The following is a 12,736-nucleotide window of genomic DNA, read 5'->3' as shown; positions in this document are numbered from 1 at the left end:
TTTTTATTGTTTCCAATGCAGAAGCGTGCTTTGTGATGTCTAAGAGAATGTATAAGAGCAGAGCTAGTAAACGAAAGGGAGCAAAAGATGCCAAGAAGGAACTTGAGAAAATTCCAAAGTTGTCAACGTATTTTGCGCTGCAATCCAACGTAAAGGTACAGGCACATGAAACGGACAGTGCTAGTAGCGACGAATCGTATCCAGAAGTATCCAGAAGTGCTTCATGTGAGGTCGAAGGTGAAGCCAATTGTTCTACCAAACAAACTGTGACAGATATTCCAGCTGCTGCCGGGAAAGAAGTATCCGTCTATAATATCGGACAGGCAAGTGTGTGACACATTGTTGCACGTGGCCCACCGCAGTAGAATGAAAGTTACGAACTTCCATTTAACGAGGAAAGACGGAGGTTCACAAGTACTCATTTCTATTGAACCATGGCAAATGGCGAGAAAATAAGACGTTCATGGTTAACGTACTCAGTTCAGAAAGATGCCATTTTTTGTTTTTGTTGTAAATTATTTGGCACTGGTGACATACCGCTACGTCGTGGAACATCTGCTTGGAAAGCACTGTCAAAAAGACTTCAAAAGCATGAAACAGGCAAAGGTCATCAAGACTGTATGGTGAAATGGTTTGACCTTCGGTCAGGCACAGTAAACTGTACATCTATTGACCAACTCGAATTGCAGGCTTTTCTGAAAGAAAGAGGAGATTTCTGGAGAAATGCTGTCAAATGCATGGTTGATGTCGTTATTTTCTTGTCCGAAAGAAACTTGGCATTTCGAGGAAGTAATGAAAAGCTCGGCGATCCTTCGAATGGCAACTTTTTGGGACTGTTTGAATTGCTTGCAAAGTATGATACTGTCCTCAGCGAACTTTTACAAAGGATTAAGAAGGCAGAGACACATGTTCAGTACCTCAGTCCACAGATCCAAAACGAGCTGATTCAACTTGTTGCCAGTAACATTCAAGAGGCCGACATAGCGCAGCTTAAAAAAGCAAAATATTATTCAGTTATTTTGGACTGTACTCCTGACGTGTCACATGAAGAACAGATGTCTGTGGTGTTACGCTTTGTTGAATGCAACGGTGAAGATGATGTCAATATTCGTGAAGCGTTTGTTGGTTTTCTTAATGTTCATGATACAACTGGTGAGGGCTTATTGGAAGCGTTTCTTGAAAAGGCAAACAACTTAGGAATAGACATTGCTGACATGAGAGGCCAAGCTTATAATAACGGAGCAAATAAGAGAGGAAAGAATAAAGGAGTTCAAGCCCGCATGCTAGAAATAAATGACCATGCCTTGTATGTACCGTTTGGAGCTCACACTTGGAATCTTGTGATCTCAGACGCGGCAAAGTCATTGAAATATGCCGTTGACTTTTTCGGTCTGATTAACAGAATATACGTTATCTTTTCTTCTTCACCTTCATGTTGGGATATACTTCAAGAACACATGCCAATATCTGTTAAAGGGTTATCGGACACTCGTTGGGAGTCAAGAATTGATGCTGTGAAGCCATTGCGTTATCACCTTGAAGAATTGTGCAATGCTTTGTCATCTTTGCGAGAATATGCGCTCGAAAAGAAAGATGGCAATACAGCAACAGAAGCTGGTGCACTTTTAGACCATGTTACTACGTGACCTTTTGTTCTGACTGTGTACACGTGGTACGATATACTATTTCACGTCAATAAAACCAGCAAATTAATTCAGTCACCAGATGTGTCAATTGAAGTACTGCAGGCAGAAGTCGGTGCTACAATGAAGTTTTTGGAAGACTATCGAAATACAGGATATAACTCTGTGGTCACAAATGCACGTGAAATAGCAGAGCATATGAGTATTGAGCAGGTGTTTCCAGAAACCAGAGTGCGACGTAGGAAGAGAATGTTTGATTACGAATGTGCTGATGATTCGAGTCGTCTTTCTGCCGAAGAAAAATTCAAATCGCAGTTCTTTCTTGTTCTCACTGATCAGGCCATATCTTCTGTTTCGTCACGATCTGACCAACTCGTGGAGCGGTATAAGCTGTTTGGATTTCTGTACAACGCTAACAGCCTGAAGCAGTGTCACAGAGAAAATGAACTGGAGAATCACAGCAAAAATTTTGAAAGAAAAATGGGAGACATTGATGCCAATGAACTCATAATGGAATTGAATCATTTTATATATGTCATCGAGAAAGAGAGAGGACTTGTCACGGCAAACAATTTTTTAATGTACATATACAAGAACAGCCTTCAGGAGATATATCCGAATCTTTGCATTTGCATCAGAATTCTTCTGACCACACCAGTTACTGTCGCTGGTGCTGAAAGGAGCTTCAGCAGAATGAAACTGATCAAGAATATCTTGCGCTCAACCATGACAGATGACAGGCTTTCTGCGCTTGCAGTTATCTCAATCGAAAACAAGATTGCCAGATCTCTGGACTATGACGCATTGATTAACCAATTTGCGGAGAACAAGGCTCGAAAGAAGCGCTTTGCGTAAATACGGAATACATGTACACTGTTTCTGCATTGTAAGGGGCCCCGGACATATGTTCGGAGGGGGCCACGTTCTTTGTTGCTACGGCCCTGCCTCAGGTACGAAATCTGGGCGGAGGGAAGACAGTTGGGCTCACAGCAGGGAGCTGCCAGCAGAGCTGAGACTGGGCTCTCAGCACCACACACTGCCCCTCTTAAGTGGCTGGAAGCGCTCCTGGTAAGGACATGCATCACCAATCCAAGGATGATAGTGTGAACGTGCACCTCCGGAGTAATTACTGTGGTGGCTGTAAGCTGACCTAATATAAGTTGACTTATGTTTCTAGTTGAGACATACCCAGTAGCTGCTATGGTTTCCCCTGTTCCCCAGAGCGAATGATGCCAAATGCTCTCTCATTCTGACTACACACACCTGCGTAAATATTAATGGGGAGAGTGGTCAGGAACCAGAGTAAAGAACATAACTAGGCTCTTATATGCAAAGAATGGCCCCTGGAATTCTGTGGCAAGAGTAGTTAAAATGTCTCTTTATTAATATACAAACCTAATAATCTGCAGACCAACAAGGATGGAAATTAATTGAAACACAGCATGATATAAATACAGCATACAAAGTAGGTAATAACATGGCATTGGTGGAGAACAGCAAGCCCACCTTTTCTTGTGCACTTGGGAACAGCCATTTAGGTCTCCCGGAACTGGCTCCAATTACTAAAGGGGTTTCTGTGTCTCCGTAAATATATTCTCATTCTAAATGCCTAAGAGAGGTGAGGCTGCTGCTCTCCACAAAGGCAGACAATATAGCACAGTAACAACACTGATATTTTCTACATCCCAAGAGTTCAAAGCAATTAAAAGCATAATTTGTACTCCTAGAAATGATCCATTTATATCCATCTGCTGAAACACATTCTCTTTGGAAGGGGAGAGGTGGTGGTTTGTAATGGCTGAGGAATCATGTTAACATAGTTGATTGATGCAGGACAGAGACACAGATGCATCCATTACACAACATTCGTAAGTATAAGGCACTAGAAAATAGTGAGACTATAAATGTTGTCACAGCTTCAAATCTCCAGTTCTTGTTCTGCAGGAGAAATGACGGCACGTTTTTTAAAAAACTTTAATTGAAAAGCTCACCTAGCCCTATAAACTTGGTTCGGGGGGGGGGGGGAAGAGCGCAGATGGTTATGAAGGGATGACATTCCGATGGACAAACAAATTGAAGGTGCCACTGAGAATGAAAATAAGAGTCACCCAAAGAAAGTATGCCTAATTCTGTGTGCAGTTCTGAGGGTTGCAGTCTCTGCTCAGGAAAGAACTATCATGTTTTGTGCTGTACAAGGTGCAACTCTGGAGTTAAGCAGGGAAAGCAGAAGTCCTTGCACAGTACAGCTCAGTTCCCTGGAAAAACAGTGCATCAGTAACAGTGTGGGCTGCCAAGTTCAAGCAGCTGTAACCAAATGTTATCCAGAGCCTGAGGTAAAGATCAGGCAAAGAAGAAGGCTGCTTAAATAAATGATGATCCAGGCCCTAACTAAACCCAAGAGAGCCCTGTCAAGGGAGTTTTAAAACATTTCACTCAGACTGTTATTTGGGCCAATCCATTCGCAGATCTGACAGCAGACACCATGTTCTGGAGGGAGAGGTGCCAGCGAAACATCACTAACGCATGCTATGAAACCGTGAGAAAACTGCATGCCTGGGAGCTAGTCTGTAGAGATCGATCCTCAGTGTCAGGAGTAAGTTTGCCTCCCTCAGGCAGAGCTTGCATCACTGCTCTTCTGAGAGAGTGCATGTGACCAGACCTCTATTCAACTTTCTCTGTAGCCACAACAGCAGCCAAGACAGCCAGTTTTAGACCCCAGAGAGATGAATCCGCATCGACACATGACCCTAACATAGTAGAATCACTCTCAGTAAGAGGTGTAAATGCAACCATACCAGTGGAACAGAATTAGAGCTAGGTCCAGTCAAGGGGATCCAGTTGGCTCCCACCACACTTAAAAGATTTTGTAGCATAGAAGGAATCTTGACCATGTCTAAGAGATGCAAGAGCCCGTGACTGTCCCTTCTAGGCTACATAACAGAACTGCGCCATAAGCATGTGGGAGTAGCTCCTGGATAACCACTGTATTTGTAACAGAGGTGGATATCAAACATATACTTGGCAAGATCAGTTGTTTGTTGTCATTTGGTGAGGAAGCTGTTCATCTACAACTATGCATACCTTTCTCTCTGCAACCTTCATGATCTCCCTTGATGCACATACCTTCTTAGGCGAATCATCTTAGACAGTAACTGTTATACCAGCAATATATAAATGCAACTTTATATTGCAACTCCAATGCAAGCCTTCACATTAGTAATGTAACAAAGTGAAGTATTTAAATATACAAGAGTCAAGAAATCCAGAAGTTACCTGCATAAACAAAGAGACTGGACAAAAGAGCAACATGGTGAAGTTCATGTTGCTCTGAAAGCCTTAACTCCTGAATGCTCTGGCTTGGTGTGTAAACACTAAAGCCTACAGTAATGCAATATTCAGATGGAGAATTTCATTTTTTTTTCTAAAAGCTGGAAAGCAATGGAGCCTTGCTGTGAAGCACATTTTACGCCAGCGGAGGCTCTTTTCTTTAAGCAAAGAACCTTAATGACAGTTAAACTGGTGTTTTTCTGTCCCCTTTAATTGCACAATTCCACTCTTTGGCAAAAAAAAAAAAAAAAAAGTGTTACCTACTGACATTTGCTCAGAAATGGAAACTGTGCCTCTGACTAGGTGTTTCCCTACTGATTTAATTCCCACAGCACTTTTGTGCAAATTCCACCTCTGCAGCAAAGGAATGCACTCTGGGAACTTTCAATGCCTTCAGCGTTTACTCAACAGCCCCTGCTAGCATTTGTGCCTGCTCTGCAAGTATAGTACATGCAGTAACAAAGCAAACAATATGCACTGCTTGTGCACAAACGTCTAATGTAAAGCATTACATTTACAGACTTGCTAAGTATTCCTTCCTCAAACTCAACATGGATTGTGCTCATTGAGAACTATGAGCATACCAAGTTTTTAATGTTCAATTGTTTGAGCAAGTTTATTCTTTAAGTGTAAAAAATCAGATTTAATTGATTTCCTTAACCCAAACAGCTGAATTAATTTGACTTAAATGGCATTAGGTTTTCTCCCCTTACAAACAGAGAGAGAGAGACAGACAGACAGACAGACATGCACGTGTGTGATGACTGAAGAGAGGTGAGTAGAACTGAAATCCCTTCCCAAACTTGGCCAAAATGTTTGCCTCCATAGGCACTATGATAAAAATTAGAAAAATAACCTGGGATGACCAAACTCTGAAAAATTATGAATATTTTTCTGTACCCACCAGGATATAAGCCTTTGTTTTAAAAATAAGCAAAACTTTTGCATTTGGAAGGAACTTTCCTTTTTCACCCCTAGATATTGGTTTGTTTTTGTAGGGCTTCTGAACTTTTTTAAAGAACAAAACAAATGCGAGTTTTGTCATTCATAAATTTTCCAAAGAGTAGGTCCAATACTGGGCTTACAGATGTTGATGTTACCCTCTTTAGAATTAGACACCGCTTGCATGAATTTGCCTTTTCATGAGACCGGTACTGCGAGCTCTGCATAAGCAAGCAGTTCCATCACAACCTCTGATTTGGCTTGACTTCCTTCCAGTAAAAGGAGAGGCAATGGAGAGAAGTTGATGGTGGAAAGTGAATGTCTGCACTCGTCATTATTATTCAGTGGGCATCTAGCACCGTAAATCTGCATGGAGCCTCACAGAAAACAGACATGCTCCCTTGACTGAGAGACCTCATCAACTATTAAGATGAACTCTGGAAATCACAACAGGTTGGGGAAGGAGGAATGAACAAGGGTGAAATGTCGAGAGTGAACCTTGGAAAATCAGAATGTACATCTGAGAACAGAGTAGGGAAAATAAAAAACACATGGTGGATGGAAAACCAGCTGAGACAGCTGGAGTGAAAGCAGGGATCTGAATGCAGAGGGATGCTGTGTCCCTCTGACAAAGGAAAGTCACTGCAGACATGCAGGGTATGGGCAGCATGAGAAACAGCATGAAGGAAGGATTGGGAGGAGACAAAGGGAGGATTGAAAAAAGGGCAGAAGGCGGCGTGGGGTGCACGTAGGGGCAGAGTTGCGTAGCATCTTGAAGCTGAGGAGTTTGAACTTGACGCAGAAAGACCAATAAAGGGATGTGGGGTGGACTTGGTTGGAGTTTAGGAAAGGAAGCACTGTGGATAGATTGAAAAGGAGTAGGCGCTTACAGTAGTCACAGAGAACAAGGCATGAAGCAGGATTTTGGCAGTGCAGGGAGGAATGAAGATGCGTTACAAAGGGAAAAGCAACTGGACGTGGTGAGAACCTGGATGAGAGAACAGCAGGAAAACAGCAGTCAAAGATAGAGGCTGTGAGCTGGGATGGGTGGGAGGAGAGTGTGATGTGAAAAGAGGGGAAGGGAGATGGAAAAGGAGAAGTAAAGAGCAGACTTGGTCATGTTAAGTTTGAGGAGATGGCTAGACATCCTGGAGGAGGTACTGGGCAGAGGTAGATTGAGAGTCATCAGCACAGAAGTGATGCAAGAGACCATGGAATAGCCAATGAGCTCAGCCAAAGAGGAGAGTGATAGAGAAGAGAGAGAGGATCAGGGTCTTGGGATGAAGAGGGTTCCCAAAGGGAATCCTGAAAGAGCAGCCAGCTTTGCAGAGCACCAAGGGACAGCCCCAGGAATCTAGGGATGGAAGTATCTCCGGAAATGTGATCCACAGCTGTATATGTTATGGGAAGGGAAAGAGGGGGAGAATGAATATGAAGAAGGGATCCTTAAATTTTTTCCAGTCTTGTGGTGTCAAGGAGGACTGAAAATGCCAACTTCATCAGACAGCACTGGAACTGTGTGTTACAACATCTCCGAAGCTCAGATTCTCATTGCTTTTTAATGGAGGAGTTGTTTTCAGTCTTACTTTTCATCAAAGCCAAGATGGCAGTTTCCAAACTTGTTATTTTTTTCTCCCATATGCACTTTATTCTTTGTAATTAGATACAATAGGTAGAATCTTTACACTGTAGTTCCCCTTTCAGGGTATGAAAGCATTATGGAAAAGGTAGAAGCTCCTTGCATGACTCTGGTGCCTAGAACGGTATTTCACAATCCATCACGTGACTGTCCGCAGGCAAGCACTTAAGTTGCCAAAGTCAAAGTATTCATCAGCAGCACAAAGGGAAAAAAAAAAAATCTACCAAGGAAAAGGCTAGACTTCAAAGAGCACAGGCACACAGGCTAACACGTAACCATCCCAGCAGGAAGAGACAGACATGGATGGAATGACACCATACCTGTGTGGCACCATTACCATATGTGGGTACTTCAGGGTTAAATAGACCTGGACAGAAAGGGAGCTATTAACTCTGCAAAAGGGCAAAGGTCACCCATGCTAAACAGACAAGTTTATCTTCCTAGGTATGGACCACTTTGGGATGAGGAAGCTATTTTAAAAAATGCTCTTCTTCAGGGATTCCTTATTGCTGAGAGACTAATAGATGGTGGATTTTTCTGTGCTCCTGACCAACTGTGGTCATTAAAAGTTCCACACTATAACACTCCTCCTAAGAAAGTGAAGAGTGTCCTGATCCAATTCAAACTCAGATAGTTATACTCAGTCTACCCACAATTCTCCACTGTGGTATAAAATATTTTTCACTTTCCCTCCTAAACTGTTATGTAGCACTGACTGTGTAAAGTGACTGATGTGTTCCACTGCAGAAGTGCCCTGGTGCTATATAGTAAGGGGAGGCTGAGAAGTTTTCTTTAACCTTGCCAGGTACTAAGTAATAACCTCCTTCTGTGGGTCATCAGCCAGTACTCTATATAACAAAGACACAGCAAAGAGCCAGATAATGCAAGACAGGTCAGGATGATCAGTACTTTGTAGGAGACCTCCAAGAGAACCACACATGCTGCAGGAAGTTGTATTAGTGGATTTACTAGGTGGCATTCTTCTGAATCAGTACTGAACAAATGCCCCAGCTTGGGAGATGTAAACATTATGGAGTGGCTGTAAAACAAAGACCCTCCTCACTTTGTCATGACAGACCTTATGGCACATTTAGTTAAAACTGGGGTGCTAGCCCTGGTACGCTGGCCAAATTCCAATTCAGGTGATAACACTGCTAGAGTAATTTTAGCTAAACAGTATTAACCAGGTATAATATTCCCTCCACAAGCAAACTATTATGCCCAGCACTGCTTCTGTGTCCTGTCAAATGGCTGTGATGTTCCACCCCAACTGTGGTTGCATTTCAAGTCATGAGGGAAGTTATTCATGGGAATAAGCTTGAAAGTCACTTTGGGATCCTGAAGGAGACGACATTATTATTACTCTTTTAGAACTGTATTAACTGCCATTTACAAAGGAAGCCATATTCAGCACAGAGGGCCACTGCAGGAAGAAAACAGCCATCCACAGCAAGTGTATCCATGTCCTACCACAATGCAGACCCCACTCCGTGTTGCCTCCTGCCCGCCAACAGAGACCCTGCCAAGAAGTGCTGTCATCTGAGTCCCCAATTCCTTCTCTAGTCCATGCCCTTCCCAGTGCTCCTCTCCCAAAAGCTGTGAAAACTGCACAGCTCTTTACCATTTGGGAAGCCTCCCCTGGCAACCAGTTCTTTACAATTAAAATGTGTCAGTCTCCCACCTTCCCTGCTCTTCCTACCCCCAGCAGCAGCAGTAAAAAGCCAGCTTCCAGTGTATGGGAGGCAAGGTCTGGGACATTACTACTTCTACACTAGCAGGACAAAGACTTGATGGAAGCCAGGAAAGGAGAAAAACTTCAAAGGACAGGAATCCAAGCCAAGTCTTGAGTAGTGCTGTACTCAAATGCAACGTTTCTGATGCTCACCCAACGACAGGAAAAGCAAGTGCCAAAGCAAACTAAAATTCTGACTCAAAGACAAACAATTCAGCTAGCTCAGTGATCACAGACATAAATCTCAAATGGTGCTACTTCCTAGACAGAAAGATGCTGGTTTTGGTGGAAGATCTGCTGAGAACCACAGAGTGAGGGAACCAGAAAAGAGAGCGTGTGTGTGTGTGGTGGGGGGGTTTACTGGAGATGTTTTAATGGATAATTTTAAAATAAGGGAAGAGAAAATGCATTACTATGATCCAGCTGACAATGGGAGGAGGAAGAATTTAAGAGACAAATCCATAGGATACAATTTAGCATTCTTCATCTACTTCCTTTCCCATTCCATTATAACTGTGTCATCAGTGCAGAGCTGTCAGCTTCAGAGTGGGTGGATCCCCGCTCTGTAGTCTGGAGTGTCTGTGTGAGTTTCTGCATGATAACTGTGCAAAGAGATTTTGCTGAGGCAAGACAATTCAAAGATCCTTACTCACTTTCTCTTCTAACCACAGGGCCCTGCATAGTGAATCAACTACCTTCAACCAGGTAGTATTGTGATGGGGAAGACAGAAATGAAACAGATCTGATGAGAAGAGCAGGAAACACACTATGGGCCAATGGGCATAGCTGAGAGACATTGCCACCCTTACCAGGAGCATAGTGTTTTGCCTCTGCAGCACTCAGAGCACCATCGGTTCAAGGAACCAAACTGGGACCTCAAATCTAATCTCCAAGTGGTCAGCAACATGTTGCTTCAAGGCTGCTGGCTGAAAATGCAAGACTCCATCCCTTCCTCTGCTCTAGTTTCCCAAACACAATCCTCACAGCCAACTCTAATGCTTGGTGTGTAAGCCAGATAAGTGTGCTTGCTCAAACACATGAAGCAAAACAAAGGAGAAAGAAGGAGAATCCACAGAGAATCCACTCTGCAGCTGAAACAAAAGCAACATTGCAATAGTGCCGTAAGTAGCCAAGAGTCTAGTGTCTCGGTTCTTGTTGGAGATAGACATTTACACTGAGAATAAAAATACAAAGTTCTGCTCCCTTGTAGGAATGAAGCGCATATGTTGATCTTCACTTACTCAGAGAAAGCCACTCCCTTTCAGTGCCCAACACAGAAGAGGAAACTTATCAGCACTATTTTGTCAGTTGCACAGCCTCACGATCAAGCCTCACACCCTGGAAGGGAAAAAGAGGAGGGCAGTGATGGCCTGGAACCCACCAAAACTTGCCCGTTCGCCGCTGGTCACACAACTTTGTTGTTGCGTCTTGTGTGGTGCCATTGAGGTAGCTGATTGTTCTATTGCTCTGTGCATCAATGCACTGACCCCTCTGAATTGTGGACTGGAGGATCTCAGAGGAACTGACTTGCAAGAAGGAACCTCTTAATTTGGCACTGTGTGCACCCTATGGTAGGTCTGGCCTCTCCATTGCAACCAGCAGGTGAGGTTACACCAAAGGGTTTAGCCAGGCGACAGGAAAACAGAACTACAGGCCAGCAAACACCTACTGTTCTAGGCTGTAAGCAGCAGGGGAATGGGAGGAGTACAGTCCTCAAGACTTCACTTGCACCCCTCTCAACAGCCATTGGGGTACAGCCTAGGGTTTCTGGAGGTGCTTGCTCCCATATGGGCTTTCAGATGTACACTCAACACCATGCTGCTGCCACGGGAGAAGTGAGGTGTGGGAACATGGCATGGGAAGGCATAAGGGGGCGAGAGAAAGAGATTGTATGAGGGGGTGAAAGGGTTTGAAAAATTAGTTCTACAATGTACAAAATGTCCCACACCCAATAAGTTTAAAAATGAAAAGAGCAGGGGGAAGAGGAAGTGGAACCGTATGGGTTGAAGAATGAGGGAGATAGGGGGGAAGGAGAGGAGGATGGCGACAGAGATTCCAGTTACGGAGAAGGGGTGGGGCCAGGTGGTTCTACTTCCCATGGTAGCCACTCAATTCCATCTCGTCCTTGCGGCGACGCTGTGTGAAGAGGGAGCTGAATGGGTAGAGCTTGGCCTTAGCCTGGAAGCGCTGCCCAGCAATGTCAATCTCATACTCGCCCCGGTTAATGAAGTCAGGTGTCACCACCACCGCCTCCCTGGTTTCCTCGTCCAAGTTCTGCACAAAGCCCAGGCAGACATGGCGCTCCAGGGTGTAGCTGTAAGCACTGCTGGTGGTCTCGCCCACGTAGTGGCCATTGCGGTAAATTGGCTCCCCCCACCAGGGCCAGAGATCAAGGTCTGTGTCATGATCCTCCAGGATGAACATGGTGAAGCGCTTGCACACACCGTCCTGCTTCTGCTGCATCAGTGCATCCCGGCCTATGAAATCAGTCCCCTGGAGAGAGAAGGAAAGGCCAGCTGATGAAGGGCACATGATCTGTGCCAGACTCAGCTGCTGGATTTTAAGCGACAGCTGTTTAGTGATACAACGTCAGCCTAGGGCCATGCAGCATGGAAACACTACCCACTGAAACTGGTCCCTTCCCAGCTGCAAAGAAACAGGAGCTGGTGAGTCACTCACGTGTTTTGCCTTCCCTCGTTTTCAGCTGCTGAACTACATTAAACAGGCATAAAAGAAAATACAAAAACATAGCAGGTGCAGATAAATTCATTCCAGGTTTACCAGTATTACTGATTCCAGCAGGCTCCCCCATTTTATCATGTATAAATTGTTGGAACTGGTAATACCTCTAAAAGCTGAATGAACACCCACTGTATTTTCTTAGCATTACATGCAATGTAAACAATTACTGCAGTTGCCGCAAAGATGTGAGCTGGTCACAGATAGGCAGGGACAGTGTGCACACAGTCAGCAATAAGACGACATGCAATCTCTATTAACATGTGGTCCAATGCTAATGTTATGGGAAAAAATGGAGGACTGCTGCCTTCCAGTTCTCTCCACCTAGAGGTGTTTTAGAATGGCTACTGCTGGCCCTCTATTACTTTCTCTTTCAATCCTTTGTTTTCCCTTAGTTCAGCCATAGCTTTTCATTTTTTTGGGTGTGTTTTCAAAAGGGTGGGATTTTGTTATATTTTGTTTCTCTCCTATAGTCTAGTCCCACAAGCACTTTGTTGGAAACTATGAACAAAGCACTCATTCTCCACTTCCTGGATTAGCATGGATAATCCTCTTAGAGTTCGACAGTAGCAATTTACGGTTTGGCTATACTGTGAAATTAATTCAGATTAAGGTAGAGTGTGAACTTAAAGCAGAATAAACATTCCTGATTAACTCGCTGTTTGGACGTTCTTATTCCAGAATAAGAGTGCCTTATTCAAAATAGCTTAATCC

The 12,736-nt window shown here is 43.9% G+C and overlaps 1 protein-coding gene across 10 annotated transcripts in view; it reads right to left on the bottom strand.

The window, feature by feature from the left end:
- Nucleotides 1-12,736, bottom strand: part of PDPR (pyruvate dehydrogenase phosphatase regulatory subunit) — a 113,195-nt gene that overhangs the window by 36,698 nt on the left and 63,761 nt on the right. For 8 of the 10 annotated variants that reach the window (XM_030581155.1, XM_030581159.1, XM_030581157.1 and 5 more), the window contains one exon: nt 3,002-11,776. In XM_030581155.1, the coding sequence (XP_030437015.1) occupies nt 11,372-11,776 (405 nt within the window). In that variant the 3' untranslated portion in view covers nt 3,002-11,371. Of the gene's footprint in view, nt 1-3,001; nt 11,777-12,736 lie in introns of those variants that run through there. The other 2 variants (XR_004002757.1, XR_004002758.1) reach the window with 1 other exon arrangement.

The sequence above is a fragment of the Gopherus evgoodei genome, chromosome 12, assembly GCF_007399415.2.
Source record: "Gopherus evgoodei ecotype Sinaloan lineage chromosome 12, rGopEvg1_v1.p, whole genome shotgun sequence".
Classification (NCBI taxonomy): domain Eukaryota; kingdom Metazoa; phylum Chordata; order Testudines; family Testudinidae; genus Gopherus; species Gopherus evgoodei.
Note: the sequence above shows the minus strand (reverse complement) of the source record. Positions and strands in the feature narration are given on the sequence as shown.